This window comes from Delphinus delphis, chromosome X (assembly GCF_949987515.2).
Source record: "Delphinus delphis chromosome X, mDelDel1.2, whole genome shotgun sequence".
In the NCBI taxonomy this organism is placed as follows: domain Eukaryota; kingdom Metazoa; phylum Chordata; class Mammalia; order Artiodactyla; family Delphinidae; genus Delphinus; species Delphinus delphis.
The window spans coordinates 68,956,923-68,974,538 of record NC_082704.1 but is presented as its reverse complement, the minus strand read 5'-3'; the positions used below and the strand labels follow the sequence as shown (position 1 = coordinate 68,974,538).

At 53.7% G+C, this 17,616-nt stretch overlaps 1 protein-coding gene across 3 annotated transcripts in view; it reads left to right on the top strand.

Moving 5' to 3' along the window:
• Positions 1-7,843: 7,843 nt before the first annotated feature.
• The window catches only part of DLG3 (discs large MAGUK scaffold protein 3), a 56,644-nt gene continuing 46,871 nt past the window's right edge, over positions 7,844-17,616 (top strand). Inside the window, exons 1-9 of one of the 3 annotated variants that reach the window (XM_060002427.1) lie at positions 7,844-8,215; positions 11,513-11,563; positions 11,984-12,108; positions 12,319-12,488; positions 12,785-12,921; positions 13,270-13,414; positions 14,027-14,186; positions 15,862-16,018; positions 16,656-16,758. In XM_060002427.1, coding sequence (XP_059858410.1) covers positions 7,859-8,215; positions 11,513-11,563; positions 11,984-12,108; positions 12,319-12,488; positions 12,785-12,921; positions 13,270-13,414; positions 14,027-14,186; positions 15,862-16,018; positions 16,656-16,758 — 1,405 coding nt within the window. In that variant the 5' untranslated portion in view covers positions 7,844-7,858. Of the gene's footprint in view, positions 8,216-11,512; positions 11,564-11,983; positions 12,109-12,318; positions 12,489-12,784; positions 12,922-13,269; positions 13,415-14,026; positions 14,187-14,802; positions 14,952-15,861; positions 16,019-16,655; positions 16,759-17,616 lie in introns of those variants that run through there. The other 2 variants (XM_060002426.1, XM_060002428.1) reach the window with 2 other exon arrangements.

The window sequence follows — 17,616 nt, the reverse complement described above, 5'->3', positions numbered from 1 at the left end:
ACATACCTGGCCTGCAGCAGGCGCGGTGGGCGGGGGCATCGGCGTGCGACGGGCTGGGAGGTGGGAGGAGCGCCGGGAGCCCACGCCGCGGCTGCTGCCTGGTCCCAGTCTTCTCGGGGGTCCACGCCGCCTTGGACCGCCTCTTCCACACACTACCTTTTCAAGCTGCATTTCCGTAGTTTTCCCTGTTCCCGATCCCGCCCCTCAGACCGACTGCCGGCCTCAGCTCTGGGGCGCCCAGGTACTGCCGGGCTCTCACCTCTCAGCATGGACCTCCCCCCCACCCCCATCCCTACTTTTCTGTCCCCTCCCAGTCGCTCAGCCTCGCAGCCCCGCAGCCTCTTCCTCCCCTCCCATTCCGACCTGACCCTGACCACATCCAGGGTTTCCAACCCCCGCAGCCTCCACCTCTCAGCTCCCAGGCTCTCAGCTGCAGTCCTCTAGCCTCAGAGTCTAGACTCTCTGCCGGAATGCCCCAAGCCCTTGCCCCTAGTCCCTAGCCTTGAGCACTCAGCCCCGAGCCTGCCACCGTCCATCCTTCCTCTCTTCCCAGGAGGACTGGACAGCTATGGCGCACTTAACCTCTGTAAGGTCCTGGACTGGAGGCTGAGATTAACAAAAACTTGAGGGTGGAGGGCCAAGGGGCGCTGCTCATTGGGGTTTGGGTGCAGTTGCTCTCGTTATTTTTAGCTGCTGACTCACAGCTTCTGGCATCCGGGTTTGGGGCTAGCAGGCTGGGCTAGGGGGCTATTAATAGAGCTAAGGCACAGCCCCGACCCAGTTCAGTTTAGAACACAGGGAGCAAGGAGCCTCCCCCTGCCATCGTGCGGCTGTGGAGATGTTGTGGACTGGGGCAGTGGCTGGACCAGGACCTCTCTGGCTGCCAGTACCTCAGCCTGGTATCTCTACCTTGGAACTCTTGAGGGAAAGCCCACGATGAGACTCCGGGTACAGCTCTCCCCTAAGCTTGCCATGGCTTGGGGCTCTGCCACAATGAAGCTCCTGCTGTACTGATTGTGAAGAGATGAGTCCCAAGTGGAGGGATTATTGTGCCCACGGCTTCGGCCTGCTTGGACCTACTCCTGGGCCAGAATGCTAGGTTACTAGGAGGAAAAGCTGTGGATTTCTGGTCCCCAAAGGCGGTCCTAAGGACGGAATACTTCAGCATGGTCCTAACAGAGAGGGCACAGAGCTGACAGGATTTGCTAGCCCCAAACCAGACACAGTACTAGGAAGCTGCCGAATTCTGTGTTACTACCCTGCCATTCTTCTTTTTGTTTCTTTCCCTCTTGTTGGGCTCTGTCCCTACTCACAGGGGTCAACAGACCTCAGGATCTCTCCCTACTCCATAGAGAAATCTAATTCAGGAAAGCCACTGAGAAACTTGTCTCCACCAAGGTATGAATGATCCTTTATATATTGTCGTTCCTATGGGGCCTTTTTATTTTAATGGGCGAAAGTAGGAGTTCCCTAATCCATACCTTGGGAAAGGTGGGGAAATCCTGATACCTTAGTAGACTAATCACCAAAATTATTCCTACCCACGCCCAATGTGCTAGAATTCCCATCCACCAAGGATGCACACCCACAGCAATGCCCCTTACTCACAAACCAGAAACTTCCTGCTTTCAGCAATCCCAGTCTCTGGCTCCCAGGTGAAACCTGAGGGCTTTGGGGCAAGGGTGATTATTTCTCCACACAAAAAGATTGGGGTCACCCAGTGAAGCTGTACTTTCAAGAATGAGCCCAGATTATCAGACAGCAGCGGGCCGCCCTGCCCTAACCCCATCAGTTTGCTGAGGGAGGGTGCTGGAGAAACGGTGGATAGGAGTGAGAAATAGTCCCCTTCTCCCAAATCCCTTCTCAGGCTCCTCTGTGGCTTCAGTCTCCATGCGGGCCTCCCGGTTGCCTAGCAACCACAACCGCCTGCAGGGGCGTGGGCTGTTTTCGACCTGTAGGGGGCGCCTGTCTCCCTGGGGCCTCAGGCTGGAACTCTAGCAGTTGGGAGGGGATTCCAAGTGTCAAAGTATCTCAAGGTTGCTGACTTGCCAACCAAGTCCAGTCTGAGCATCAGAGAGCCTGTAGAGTGGGGAGAAGCTCACTATGAATGTAAAGGGATGTAACTCATATTCATTAAAAATGAAAATGTGTGTGTGTTTGTGTGTGTGTGTGTGTGTGTGTGTGTGTGTGTGTGTGTGAGAGAGAGAGAGACAGAGACAGAGAGAGACAGAGAGAGACAGAGAGAGAGAGGGAGAGAGGAGAGAGAGAGCAGTCAAATAGGGACAGGGTGTGGGGAAGGCAGTTTGACCCTCTCCATTCACTCCAGGCTTAGCAATGTTTATTCCTCAATCAGAGCAGTTCAGAGGCCCAGGCTATAGGGTGTTTTTTGTTTTTTGTTTTTCCTGAGCTACTTTTAGGATGTAGGAAAAGAGTCTAGCACTCTATAGTATTGGCAAACTGCCGAGCATATAAAAGACTTTAAGGTCCTGAGTTACCAGCCTAGCCTAGACTTGGTCATGAAGGAAGATATTCATTCATTTGTTCATTCAACAATAATAATTAACCCTAACCCACTGTTACAAGGTAATGTGCTAAATGTTTTACATTTAATCCTCACAAAAACCCTATGATGATTTCCATTTCACAGATAAAGAAACTGAAGCTCAAGAAGTAAAGTAACGGCCAAGGTCACACAACTAGTGACTGGCTTGGGTGTGGCTGAGCAACCACTGTGTGCCAGGGTCTAAGAATACAGGAAACAAGACACTCCTCTCTTTTCTCTACCTAATGAACACCTAGTCACCCTTCAGGAGCAAACTAAAAATATCATCTCTTATGAAACTTTTCGTAAGCCCCTCGCCACCCACAAGTAGAGTTGATAACTTGCTTTTTTGTATACCCCTCTGAAATAGCACTTTTCACAGTTATTGTAATGAAATGCTTCTACATGTCCATTTCTCTAACTTTGAGCATCTTGGCGACAGGGTCTGTTTACTATTCATTGCCACTTGGATGTCTGATAGACATCTCAAACTCAACATGTCCAAATCTGGACACCTGATCTGTTTTGCCCAAATGACCCCTCCCCTAAAGCAGTCCTCATCTCAGTCGATGGCAGTTTCACCTTTCCAGTTGCTGTGGCCAAAAAACCTTGGAACCACACCTCATATTCAATCTGTCAGCAAATCCTGTTGACTCTCTCTTCGAAATACATCCAGAATCCAATCACTTCTTATCACCTCCAGTGCTACCACCCTGGTCCAAACCACCATCACTCACGTCTCTCTGGCATCACCTCAGTAGCCTCCTGACTGGTCTCACTGCTTCACCCTTGTCCCCTGTGGCCTATTCTCCACATGGAAGCCAGAGTGATCCTGCTAAACACAAGTCAGATCATGTCAGTTCTCAGCACAAAAACTCTCCAATGGCTCCCCATCTCTCTCAGAGTAAAGCCAAAATCCTTCAATGGCCTACAGGCCCTATACAATCTGGTCTCCTACTAAATCTCTGATCGTATCTCCTAGTACGTTCTCCCTCTCACTCTGCTCCAGCTGCTTGGTCCTCCTTGCTGTTTCTCGAACAAGCCAGATGCACTTCTTACCCATGACCTTTGCACTGGCTCTTCCCTTGCTAGGTATACTCTTCTGCATGGCTCCCTTCCTCACCTCCCTCAAGTCTTTGTTCAAATGTCACTTTCTCAGTGAGGCCTACCTTGACCAGCCTATTTAAGATTGCCTCTATTCTAATTTCCAGTTTACAGTAAGTACAGGGTATAGAGGAACAAGATAAATGACACCACGAGGGGAAAAACAACAACAACAGACAAATCCAGAAGTAGGATATTCTACAAAACAACTGAGTTGTACTTTTCAAAAAGCCAGTGTCATTAATTTAAAAAAAATAAAGATGGGAGACTTCTAGTTCTGGACCCAAGTGGAGTAGACATGCTTCTCCCTATTTCTCCCACTAAGGACAGCTAAAACTCTGTATGTGATATATAAAACAAACATAGGAAGATGCTAAAAGAAGGAGAAAAGGACAGACTTGACTAGGTGACTTGACTAAAAACAAAAACATGAACAGAGCCTCAGAGACATGTGGGACTATAACAAAAGACCTAACATTCATGTCATCGGAGTCCCAGAAGGAGAAGAGAAAGGGTGGGGGCGAAAAAGTCCTCAAGAAATGATGGCTGAAAATCCTCCAAATCTGGCAAAAGACACAAACCTACAGATTCAAGAAGCTGAACAAACCCGCAACACAGGATAAAGTCAAATCCATGCCAAGACACATTATAATCAAACTTTTAAAAACGAGACGAAGAGAAAATCTTGAAAGCAGTAAGAGAGAAACACCACTTTACCAACAGGGGAAAAACAATTCAAGTATCAGCGATTTCTCACCAGAAACCATGGTGGCCAGAAGGAAGTGGCAACAACATATTTCAAGTGTTAAAAGAACTGCCAAGCCTGGATGCTATATCTAGTGAAAATATCCTTCAGAAATGAGGGAGAAATCAAGATATCCTCAGAAAAAGGAAAGCTATGAGACCATGACACCAGCAGACCCACCCTAAAAGAGTAGTTAAAGGCAGTCCTCAAAACAGAAAGGAAATGATAAAAGAAGAAATCTTGGAACATCGGGAAGGAAGAAAGAATAGAATGAGTAAAAACGTAAGTACGTACAACAGACTTTCCTTCTTCTCTTGAGTTGTCTAAATAATGTTTGATGGTTGAAGCAATAAGTAAAACATCATCTGATGTGAAGCTCAGTATATGTAGAGGAAATATTTAAGACAACCGTACTATAAATGAGACATGGTAAAGAGACCTAAAGGGAGGTAATTTTTTTACACTTTCCTCAACCTTTTAAAATGATGACACCAGTAGGTCTTTGTGGTGATGAAATAGTTTTGTATTTTGATTGCAGTGGTTGTTACAGAAATCTCTGCATGTGGTAAAATGGTATAGAACTATACACACACTATACCAATGTCAATTTCCTGGTTTTGATATTGTACTATAATTATGTAAGATGCAATCATTGAGGAAAACTGGGTGAAGGGTACACGGGCCCTCTCTGTGCTATCTCTGCAACTTCCTTGTAAATCTATAATTATCTCAAAATAAAAAGGTTTTCTTTTAAGATTGGGGCTGTTCTAGTGGCTAAAGACACGAATGCAATGTGACAGCCTTGATTAGGTTCTGATGTTAAAAAAGATAAAAGGCGGGGAGGGGGAAGGGTGAGCTGTGACAAAGCGAGAGAGAGGCATGGACATATATACACTACCAAACATAAGGTAGATAGCTAGTGGGAAGCAGCCGCATAGCACAGGGAGATCAGCTCGGTGCTTTGTGACCGCCTGGAGGGGTGGGATAGGGAGGGTGGAAGGGAGGGAGACGCAAGAGGGAAGAGATATGGGAACATATGTGTATATATAACTGATTCACTTTGTTATAAAGCAGAAACTAACACACCATTGTAAAGCAATTATACCCCAATAAAGATGTTAAAAAAAAAAGATAAAAGGCAAGTTTGGAGAAATTTGAATATAGACTGGACATTAGACGATATTAGATGATATGAAATTATTGTTAATTTTCTTAGATGTCATAATCATATTGTGGTTATGTGGGAGAATGTCTTTATTCCCACAAGATGAATGCTGAAATATTTAGGGGAGGAGTGTAATGAAATCTATAATGTACATTTGAACGGTTCAGAAGAAATTGTAGATAGATCGATAAAGCAAATATAACAAGACATTGCCAGTTGTTGGCTCTATGAGGAAGATATATAGGTGTCCCTTGTACTATTCTTTCAACATTTCTGTATGTTTGCAAATTGTCATTTTTAAAAAAGTTGGAGAGGATATGTGGAGGATATACATGTGATAAAGCAAGTATAGTAAAATGTTAATGAGAATCTAGGTGGCAATTGGATGTTTGTTCCCTGTAAAATTCTTTCAATTTTTCTGTATGTTTGAAAATTCTCATGTTAAAATGCAGGGGTAAAAAACCTGAAGAAAAATGATCACAACCTCATGTCCTTCCCTAGTACTCCCAATCCTGCTTTCTCTGCTCTTTTTCTTTTTTCCCATAGCACTTATCACCATATATCGTAGTATATACTTCATTTATTTATTGTGCTATTTTTTGTCTGTGCCCTTTCACTAGAATGTGAGCACCCCAAGGGCGGGGATTTATTGTGTTTTGTTCTGTTTGCTGCTATATCCTCAAATCCTAGAACAGTGTCTGGCACATAGCAGGTGCTCAGTGAATGCCTGTTGACTTAAGAATGAATTTCTGTAGCCCTAGGGCCTAGGTCAAGGTCTTGCACAGAGTAGGTGTGCAATGAATGTTTGTTGAACTGAGATCTGAGATCTGCAGGAGAACTTAGAATAGACCTGTTGGACTTGAGTGGTTCAGAGCGTGGACTCTGGAGTCAAATGGCCAGGATTTGCATCGTGATTCTGTGACTTCCACCTGTGTAACCTAGCTGTATTAACATCTCTGAGCCTCAATTTCTCGGTAAAAGTCGGATAATAATAGTAGCACCTTGGTAGGGGTTTTGTTTGCATGTAAAGCACTTAGGACTTTGTGAAGATTCAATAATTGGTAGCTAATGACATAAAGAACAGCAAAAAGATAAGAGTTTTCCCAGCATGTCATCCTTCTTCCATCCGCCAACAGACTGAGCCAGGAGAGGCTAAGGAAATGTCCTTGGATAAGTATTCCCAACTTCTTCTCCAGATACCCAGATTTCTTTCACTTCAGATCTCTTCTTACCTTTCCTTCTGCCCTGGACTTTCTTTACTCTCTTGGCATCCTGAAGCTCTTTCCCCCATCATAACCATGCAGGAGTGGAGTTGAGGAGACAGGAATCTGTGCACCAGGGACAAAAGCTTAGAGCTTTCCTTTCCTTCTGTTCTAGGCTTGAGTCCCTCATTGGTGATGGAAGCAGGTCAAGTGTGAGGTTGCAGTCATTTCGGGGCCTAGAGGTTGAGAGAACAATAGTCCTGAGGAAGAGGCCCTGACAAGAGAGTAGCCTCCTAAGCTGCCCTCTTCCTTGGTCCCCTGTTAGGAGAGAGCACCTCCCTCACCCTGCTCTAACGTCCCTTCGATCTGTTCTGCCGCCTCAAGTCTTTACTTCTGGTGGCCCCAGCTCAGAGCAAGCCCGGGGACCCATTGAGCATCTCCCTGCAACTCCCTCTTGGTAGTGGGGTGGGGTGGAGTGGGCCGAGGACAGGCTGAAATTGGAGATTAGGGGGCACGAGAGTGGGGGCTGAGCTCACCCGTGGCACAAGTCCCCTGTCCCTGCCCTAGGGTTGGCCCTACCCCCGATATCTGGGGAGCTGGGGCTGAGCCTGGGGGCGCCACTGCCTCTGTTCCTTTAAGGAGCCGCTGTTTAGCATTCCTGCCGCTGCCGCTGCCGCTGCCTGACTCTGCACGCTGATTGGCTGGAGTCAACTGAGAAGGGAGCCAGGGAGAGATGCTCTTGACTCCACTCAGATCCATCCTGGGGACCAGTGCGGGAGCGGTCCTCGCAGCACCCAGCTTCTGCCCAGGCTCCCGCTTCTTCTTTGCCGCTGGGCCTCGGCCCAGGAGCCACGACGGGCGACACGGAGCCGCCAGTGCTGGAGGGGGAGCCGTGGGTGCGGGGCAGCGTGGGGGCAGAGGCCCCGGGACGCCCGCCCGGCCCCAGGCCCCGCTCCGCCCGGGCGCCCCCACGGGTGCCCCCCCCTTCCTGGTCCGAGCAGTGTGAGTGTGCCCGGGAGCCTGGCGGCAGCGGCGGCGGCGGCAGCAGCGGTGTGGAAACCGGCGTGGGCTGGGGGGTCCGGGCCGCGGGGGGCAGTGCCATGCACAAGCACCAGCACTGCTGTAAGTGCCCCGAGTGCTATGAGGTGACCCGCCTGGCCGCCCTGCGGCGCCTCGAGCCTCCCGGCTACGGGGACTGGCAGGTACCCGACCCCTACGGGCCAGGTGGGGGCAATGGAGCCAGCGCCGGTTACGGGGGCTACAGCTCGCAGACCCTGCCCTCGCAGGCGGGGGCCACCCCCACCCCCCGCACCAAGGCCAAGCTCATTCCCACCGGCCGGGATGTGGGGCCAGTGCCCCCTAAGCCAGTCCCGGGCAAGAGCACCCCCAAACTCAACGGCAGCGGCCCCAGCTGGTGGCCCGAGTGCACCTGTACCAACCGGGATTGGTATGAGCAGGTATGGATCAGCAGAGGGGGTGGTGGTGGGACAACCCACGGGGGCTGGGGAGTGGGCGCCTGGAGGCCTGGGGTGCAGCACGGGTTCCCAGGGCTCCCAGCCCGCAGACCCTGAGCCCTAGCATTGCAGCTGGGCCAAGAGAGGCGGTGTGTGCTTCCCAGTGTGTCTGTTTGGGGGTCTCCATTTGGAGGGGATTGGGAGGAGCTGTGTGTCAGGAGGCGAAGGCATGGCGGAGGGGCACATTCTCCCGTGTGGGGGGATTGGGTTTGCCTCAGCGTGGGCGGGGGGGGGGGTTAGCAGTGTCTCTGTGTCTGGCAGGGGGCGGGAGGTTCTGCGGGGGCTGTGTGCGGTGTGTGTCTCCACAGGAGGGGAGGAGGGGGCAAGGTGCTCTGTGTAGGGGGGACGTGTATGTGTGTGTGTGTGTGTGTTGAGGTGTGTGGAGGAAGGCAGTGGAGCTCCTGTGAATCTATGTCGAGGAGCCCATGTGCCCAGCTTGCTGAGCTTCATCCCTTGATGCCATGAGTCCCTCTCCGTCCTAGTCCCTTTGTGTGTGAATGTGCACATGGACATGTGGGGACGTCTCTCTGGATGTGGAGGTGTCTCTGTAGATGAAGCTGCAGGTTTGGCTGTGTTTGCCTGTGTGTGTGTGGCTACATGTATATGAGCATGTGGCTGCAAGTGTGTGCACGCGTGTGCCTCTGTGTGTGTGTGTGTGCGCGCGTGTGCGCGCGCGTGTGTGGTGTCCCTGGTGAGAGGCGCTTGACAGGCAAGGGAGGGGAGGGGGAGGAGGCGAGAGACACGTCCCAAGCAAGGCTGAGAGGCTGCTGAGAAGGATGGACTCTTTTGTCCAAGCAGCTCTGAAGTGTGTATGTGTACTCAGGGGGCGAGGGGGGGACTGAAGCCAGCTTCCTTGCTCCAGAACAGGCATGATGCCTGGAGCCAGGCAAGGGGCAGCTGCTATGGTGCAGGGACTGGCCCCGGTGGGGCATCTTCCCCTTGGGTACCGCAAGATGTGGGAGAACTTGGCCCCCCAGTCCTGACTTGGCACAGCTTGGGAACCCCTGGGTGCTGGGCACAACTCCGGCTTCCACTCCCAGCCTAAATAAACTGCCAGCTTAGAAAATGGAAGGAGCATCTGTGGGAGAAGCAGCAAAATGGAGGCTGGGCCGGCAGAGCCGGGTCCCTGGCATGCATGGCGGAGGGCCTGTCTGGTTATTCGGCTCTGCAGCCCCCAGGGTAGGGAGAGGGGAGGAGGAGGCTTTGTTGTGGAGGGCAGGTGCTGGCTGCCCCAAGCTGGTGACCGTTCTGGCCACCTCTGTCCCCCTCTGGGGATCAGATGTGCTCTCACTCAGAAGCAAAGGTGGGGACTTCCTGGGGAGAGGAGTCCTCGGTTCTGGCCTTCTGTCTGTCCACACTGACTGTTTCCTGTGTCCCTTGCCTTGGCCCCTTGCCCTCTCTAGCGGATTCTCCTCCATCCTGGGGCCCTACCCTTGTAAACACTCTCTTGTGCTTGTCCTGCTCAACTGGTAGATAGGTGCCAGTCCCAAGGCTGGGCCAGTTGGTCAAGGTTTCTTTGCCAGGGCTGATCCCTGGCTGGCTCCTGGCCCTGGGAGCAGGTTCCCTGAGGGGGGTGGTGGGAGGCTGGAGGGTGGACCAGTGGAAGCTGGGAGCTGCTGGGTCTCACCAGAGCTGGACTTGAAGCATGGCTATCACATGTGGGCACACATGGTGTACCAGATGCATACAAGAGCTACATGGAAATCCTTTTGCCTATGTGTCTGTTGCATGGTACTTCAGGCAGTGGTGTTGGTTTGCGGGCTCTTAAGAACCATCGGTTCTTCCTCCTGGGATCAGGGACAGGAGTAGGGCTGCAGTGAGAATCCTCCCACCAACTGCTAGGGCTGCAGGGCAAAAAGCCCTGGGGCCAGGCTCAGAAAAGGTGGAGGCATGACTAGCCAGCCCTCTCCTCCTCTCTGCTTTTCGAAGCCAAAGCTGTGTGGGGTGTAGGTGGGAGGGGAAGCAGAGCAGGGCATGCAGAGGAGCCCTCACCCTGGGTTTGCAGCTTCCCTCTTCCGATGAGGAGACCAGGGGTCAGGAAAGGGGCAACACAGCCAGAGAAAGATCGGGGAGGGGCACCAGGCTATCTGGGGAGAGAGGCAAGAGGGCTCCTCCATTCTTGGGGATAAGAGTGAAAGCCAGGGAGCAGGTGCTACTTGTCTGTCCAGAATCATATTTTCACTTGACAGTGGCCACAAGTAAGTCCTGTCTGAGAGGCCATCTCTATGGGTTGGTCAGACCAACCCTGTTTCCATCCCTTTCCCTCGCTTCTCCTCCTGTGGCTATTGCATGTTGAAGGCTGTGGACTCTGCTGCCAATCAGTCCATGGGTCATCAGCTTCTCCCTCATGGGGCATCTTGTCCACTCTGCTCCTGTCCTATCCCTGGCTTTGCCTCTGACTCCCGAGCAGATCCCTTTCTGCTGGGAAACACAAAGGGTTCGGGATCAAAAGCCCCTCGATAGAAAATGGATTGACTTCTGCCCATTTGAGGAATTGGGTTCTTGGGGACACAGGAGATAGAATGAGGGTTCATGAGGTACTCTGAAGGGGGGAACTTTTCTTTTTCCCACGAGCTTTGCTGGGCAAGGTGATGAGTGGCCAGAACATCAATGGCCTTGGCAGCTTGCTTCACTCAAAAGAGCATGTGGAGATCCAGGTTCTAGCCCCTGCTCTGCCACTAACTCCCGGTGTGCCCTTAGGCACAACCTGCGTCCTCTCTGGGCCTCAGTGTCACTATCTGTCACATGGGAGAGGTTGAACAAGATGGTATCTGCTGCCCTTCCAGCTCTGACATGGTGGGAGTCTGTGATCCCAAGTCAGGGAGAGCTGTTGTTCAGAAGGGGTGCAGGTCCCTGTCCAGGCCACTGGGTGCCCCCACGGATGCTGAGTGTGGCATGGTTTGCCTGCCATGTTCAATTTCTGCCATCCCCCTCAGGCCAGCCCTGCACCCCTCCTAGTGAACCCCGAGCCTCTTGGTGAGTGCACCACTGGCTGGCTCGGTCCCAAACAATTGATCTGGGCTAAATGAGCAGCTGGGTTGGGCCTGATATGGCTGGAAGCAAGGGGAGGGGGGGGGCCTCCTCAGGGTCAGCCTGTCCCATCTGTGGCCAACAGATGTCTCAGAGTCAATTTGGGCTCTCCTACTACTCTGTGGGGAGTTGGGGGACAAGCAGGTTGACCAGGGGGTAGGGGGGAGCGGCGCAGGAGGCACTTAGGGCCCTGCCTGTGTCTTCCCCTAGGTGAATGGCAGTGATGGCATGTTCAAGTATGAGGAGATAGTCCTTGAGCGGGTGAGTCTGGAGGTGGGGCAGGATAAAATGGGAGGGCAGGGTTAGAACGGGGAGAGGGGAGGGCCCTGAACCTTGGTCTCAAGACTCGTGGGGGACCTGCATTGAGAGAATGGGGAAACGGCGGCCCTCAGAGGCTGCATCACTGCATCAATCAATCAACTGTCTAACAAATATTAATTGACCTTGCTCGCTGAGGCCTGGGGAATTGGGGAGGGGATGGTTTCGCTGAGGCCTCCACGCCAGAATGGTCAGCACAGGCTGAGAATCGGCCAGATTGGTGACGAATGTGCCCCAGCCTGCCGTGGCCCCTTCTGAGGCCTGGAGAAGCTGCTCTTTGGGGGCAGGGGTAGATGGGGCCCTGGAAACCCTCCCCCATGCCTTCTGCATGAGAAAACTGTGCCCCTCCACTTCCTTCTGCAGGGCAATTCTGGCCTGGGCTTCAGCATTGCTGGTGGAATCGACAACCCCCATGTCCCCGATGACCCTGGTATCTTTATTACGAAGATTATCCCTGGTGGAGCAGCTGCCATGGACGGGAGGCTGGGGTGAGGTGGCCTGGAAGCAGGGCTGGGGACGGCAGGGGCAGGATGGAGGTGAGGGGAGGAGGGCCGCCTGGCAGGATGACCCTTGAATTAGATCTGAGATGGGGAGGGGTGAGGAGGGAGGGGAAGGGGAGGTGAGAGGAAGAGGAGGAGGTGGGAGAGGGGGTGGAGGGGGGGTGGCAAGGTGTCATGCCTCTTGGGCTTCCCCCACAGGGTGAATGACTGTGTGCTGCGGGTGAATGAGGTGGATGTGTCAGAGGTGGTGCACAGCCGGGCGGTGGAGGCACTGAAGGAGGCCGGCCCTGTGGTGCGGTTGGTGGTACGGAGGCGACAGCCCCCACCAGAGACCATCATGGAGGTCAACCTGCTCAAAGGGCCCAAAGGTGCGGCCCTCTGGGTTCTCGTGCTCTGGCCAGAGGCCCCTGGTTCGCCCTGTAGGAATTGGAAGGGAATACCCTCACTTCCTTCCTGACTCCCTGGTGCAGCTCACATCCTTCTTTCTTGAGCTCACATCTCACCTGTACTGACCTCGGGATGGCAGCCTGGTGTTTGGGATCCCTGGGGGGAGCTCCTGTGGGGCTGGTGGCTTGGCTGGGTGCGGGGGATTGGGGTTGGGATTGACTGCGTGTTCTAACTTCTCCTTGTGTCCCTCTCCCACTCCCTGCTGGCTCCTGCCCAGGCCTGGGTTTCAGCATTGCTGGGGGGATTGGCAACCAGCACATCCCAGGAGACAACAGCATCTACATCACCAAGATCATTGAGGGGGGTGCTGCTCAGAAGGATGGACGCCTACAGATCGGGGATCGGCTGCTGGCGGTGAGACAGCCTTCCTGGGGATGCCCAAATGGCAGGGTGGGGAGGTGGAGCTCTAGTAGCCTCTCCCTCCACCTGAACCTCACTCAGGGACTAGGCATCATGGGAAATTTCAAGAGCATCATCTGAGTTGTGTGTCCCCAGATAGCAAGGCCCTAGTCCTCTTCATGGCTGGAACTCCCTCACCTGTCCCCCCCTACCCCCTGTTTCTCTGCCCCTCACAGCACTGTATTTGGACCTCTGTTAGATAGAGCACTGTTGAATTTCACTGAAAGGGCACCCCTCAGTGTTCCCTGCAGAGGCCCTCCCTTCTTCTCCCCAGTGCTAGCCCTAAGGCCTCTCCTCTCCTAGGTGAACAACACCAATCTGCAGGATGTGAGGCATGAGGAAGCTGTGGCCTCGCTGAAGAACACATCTGACATGGTCTATCTGAAGGTGGCCAAGCCAGGCAGCCTCCACCTCAACGACATGTATGCACCCCCCGACTACGCCAGCAGTACGTACCAGTCTGCCCTGTCCCTGTCCTGAAGCCCTGCCCCCTGGTTTCTGGAAGGGAACAAGTTTATGCTCCTTGTTAAGAGAGAGAGAAGGAGAGAGAGAGAGAGAATAAGGCTGGTGCTCAGGAAAGCTGAGTCCAAATCCCAGCCCTGTCCCTTATACCTGGGTGCCCTTGGACAAGTCCCTTTCACCTGTCTTTAGTTTCCTCTTTGGCAAAAAGGAGCTAATGATATATGTGCTGCCCTCCTCATAGGACTGCTGCAAGGATCAAATGAGATCACGGACGAGAAAGCCCTTGGAAAACTGTATCAGGCTATAGAGATGTGAGGGATTATTATTAGTCACACCTCTAGTCATGCCTTTCTTTGTAGATTGCCTTGACTTTAGCTCTTTCTAAGACTCACAGGAGTGAGCTCAGGATTCAGAAAGGGACTGTGGAGGAGGAACCCTAGGGGGTGGAGTGGGGAGGAGACGCCTGAGGAATCTGCATCCCTCGGTCTGGTCTCTTTACATCTGAGGTGGGGGGGGGTGGTCAGCCCTTGGTGGCGGGTGGAGTAGGGTACCACTGGGGAGTGGTCTCGGAACTTTTCTCTCCCTTTCTCGATTCCAGCTTTTACTGCCTTGGCTGACAACCACATAAGCCATAACTCCAGCCTGGGTTATCTCGGGGCTGTGGAGAGCAAGGTCAGCTACCCTGCTCCTCCTCAGGTTCCCCCCGCCCGCTACTCTCCTATCCCCAGGCACATGCTGGCTGAGGAGGACTTCACCAGGTAAGACCCCCTCCCCCGCCCCGCCCCTCCGCATCCTACCTAGGGATGGGGCGGAGAGGAATTGCTTCTGGCTGGCCACAGGCCTCCTCGTAGTATGGCATAGAAGAGGCTAAAGCCCTCATACCTCGTGTCTTTGGGGTCTGAGGCCCCCTCTCAGGCCCTTGGGACCCTAAGGAGGGACAGAGGTGGCTGCAGGGACAAGTTCTACCATCAGGGGGAGTGCCAAGTGTGTGGCCCCCATTCGAAAGTGCAGAGAAAGGGTAGGATGGAGTGTTTAGGGGGCTGAGGAGGTGGAGGCTGCGGGATTTCCTGCCCCGAGACAGTTGCAGCCCCCTCTGCTGCAACCATTCCACGTTAGAGAAGAGAGCAGTTCAGCCGGTGGCGTTGGTCCGGGATGCTGGGAGGCTGGCGGGCCAGGTGGCCTCGCACGCAGGGAACGGCCCCGCCCCACTCTGGAGGCTGCTGCCGCTGCGGAACTGGTTGGACCGGCAGGGGTTCCGGGGGACAGGTTTGCTGCAGGGTGGGGCCTGGGAGGCTGCTGGGCTGGCTGCAGTAGAGCCGGAAGGGTAGGCGGATGGAGTTGGCGGGGGCGGGGTGGGGGGGAGCTGGAGGAGCCATGGAGAGGGCACGCAAATTCTCAGGCTCCGGCTTGCCCCTGGGCTTGGGCTCAGCTTCGGCCTCGGCCTGGAGGAGGGCTTCGCGGAGGAGGGCTTCGCAGAGGTGGGCCTGGCCGCTCCGCTCCCTGCGGCCTGGAGGGGATGCCAGGTAGGAGGAGAGGAGGGCTTTAGCAAGAGCATCCGGGTCTCAAGGAAGGAGCCTCGCACCTGAGACTGGGAGCAAGAAAGGAAGAGCCTCGGACCTGGGGCTCCTCAGATGAAAGATGCTTAAAGTGAAGGCAGTGGGCTGGGCAAGTGTGCTGAGTCAGGTTGTATGGATCTACAGGAGCCGCAGCTGCTCTCGCTGCTCTCACTTGATGACACTGACCATTTACAGAGGGATTCCTTAGACATGGTTAGTTGGAGTCGGAGTTTTCATGTGTTTGTCTCCTCTCTTCAGTTAGGCTCCTAAGCTTCTTCTGGGGACCTGGGATTTCTTTATCTCTATCTCCCACATCACCCAGCAAGGGTACATAGTGCTAGCTGTTGACTAAATCTGTTGTTGGGGAAAGTAGGAGGGGTCATAGTTGGTCGGTGGATTTTTGAGACTGCGGAGAAGCATGTATAAAGTAAGTATGCACAGTTTGTGGGTGGTGAGTGCAATCAACCCCAGGGCCATCCCACAGCCCCTAACTGATTCCCCTTCTTGTGGCCCAGGGTTCAAATCACACCAGTTGGTAGGATGGGAGAATCTGGGGAGGAAGAGGACCAGTGAGTGGGCTCTGAGATATGGTCTCTAGAGCCCAGGGTAGGGGTTTGTTGACCAGCGAGAGTCGGAGACTGTCCACTGGGAAGTTGACTCCAAGCCCTCAGGAAGAAGGGAGGAAGAACAACTGAAACTTGGCACCTGGAAGCAAACAGCAGCCAAGCAGGTTTCAGGAGAGAAAGGGAGCAACAGAGTATCATACCTAGGAACCTAAGTCCGTCTACAGCCATATGGGCCTTGTTCCAGGCTGGCCCTCGCAGGGACAACAGTTTATACCTACTTTGTCCTGACCCTTCCACTCCTTTCCCACCAGAGAGCCCCGCAAGATCATCCTGCACAAGGGCTCCACAGGCCTGGGCTTCAACATCGTGGGAGGAGAGGATGGAGAAGGCATTTTCGTCTCCTTCATCCTGGCAGGAGGCCCAGCTGACCTGAGTGGGGAGCTGCGCAGAGGAGACCGGATCTTATCGGTGAGGAGACAAAGGCAAGGTGGGAGGATGGGAGCTATGCCAGTCTGAAAGGGAGGAGGGAAGACCTGGCTGTCTCCAAGGAATGCTTCTTGAAGTGGGGGAAAGCTAAAAGCTGGAGAAAACATATTCTCTTTTTTTTTTTGCGGTACGCGGGCCTCTCACTGTTGTGGCCTCTCCCGTGTGGAGCACAGGCTCCGGACGCGCAGGCTCAGCAGCCATGGCTCACGGGCCCAGCTGCTCCGTGGCATGTGGGATCTTCCCGGACCGGGGCACGAACCCATGTCCCCTGCATCGGCAGGCGGACTCTCAACCACTGCGCCACCAGGGAAGCCCCATATTCTCTTTATAGATGTCCTTAGTGAGGGACAGGGAACCAGACTTATACTTAAGGAGGAAGTGAGTATCTCTTGGATCTTAACCCTGGCTGGCATTTGACCCCCACAAAGATATTATTATGCTAGAGATATATCCTTTAGGTCTCATCCTAGGGGCAAGGATGGGATATTGCCCATCCTTGGATGAGAAAGGCATCCAAGTAGGCTTAGAGATGGTCTACCCATCTCCCTCTCCTAACTCAGGACAACAGAGGACTCCTTTCTTGCTTTTGGGGTGGCTCATAACTCCTCTCTTTGGACAGGTGAATGGCGTGAACCTGAGGAATGCAACTCATGAGCAGGCTGCGGCTGCTCTGAAACGGGCTGGCCAGTCAGTCACTATTGTGGCCCAGTACAGACCTGAAGGTAGGAGAAGGAAGGTGGAACAAGATGATTTGGGGAGATTAGACTTATTACTAACTGCTGGCTTTTTGCCATCATAGGTAACAAAGCCACTTGACTAGGTCCTTTCTTACACTGGTACAGTAACCTCTTCCTCTCTCGTTTTCCTTCTGGACTGGGGTAGGTTTGGACAGCTTGGGAGCATCAATCAAGGCTGTGCTCAGAGCCTGGTGAATAGGGCTGCAATGCAGCTGAAGGCCAGTAGTGGGCGGCAGTTTACGGGAGGAAGCGCAGAGATCGGGGCGACTGGAAAAAGGGGAGGGGAGGGAGGCAGAGGCGGAGGGCTCAAGAGGCGAAGAACAAAACTGTGTTCCCTGGAACAGGAGGGTAGTTCTCGGTTAGAAGGACTTGAGGGAGAAGAGTACCAACCTCTTAAGAGTGCTTGGGCCAAACCTCTATGACCCCCCACTTCTCCCCTCATCAGGGTGACCGTGAAACAGCCATAAACGCGCTGAAAAGGTGATGCTAGGCTCTCCAGGTAGGGAATCGGAAGTGGACCCCCCTTTCCCTGCTGGGGGCCTTCTTTGTGTTCTGCGGGAGCAGTCCCCCGGCTTGGGCGAGTGGGAGGGGCCGGTTATGCAAATGAAAGCATTTGATTGGCTGGGGCCAGCCAAGGCCCAGGTGCCGAGGTGAGCTGCGGGATAGCGCGCCTGAGCCAGCCGGCCGGCGGGGTGGCCATTGGCCGGCCGAGCGCGGCCTCCAGCCTCACGCCCCGCCCCCTGACCCAGGCGAAGGGTGGCGGGCGCCCCTCCTTTCCCCCCTCCCCGCCTCGCGCGCCTCAGGCGTCTCCTCCTCCTCCCTCCCCTCCCCCTCCTCCTCCTC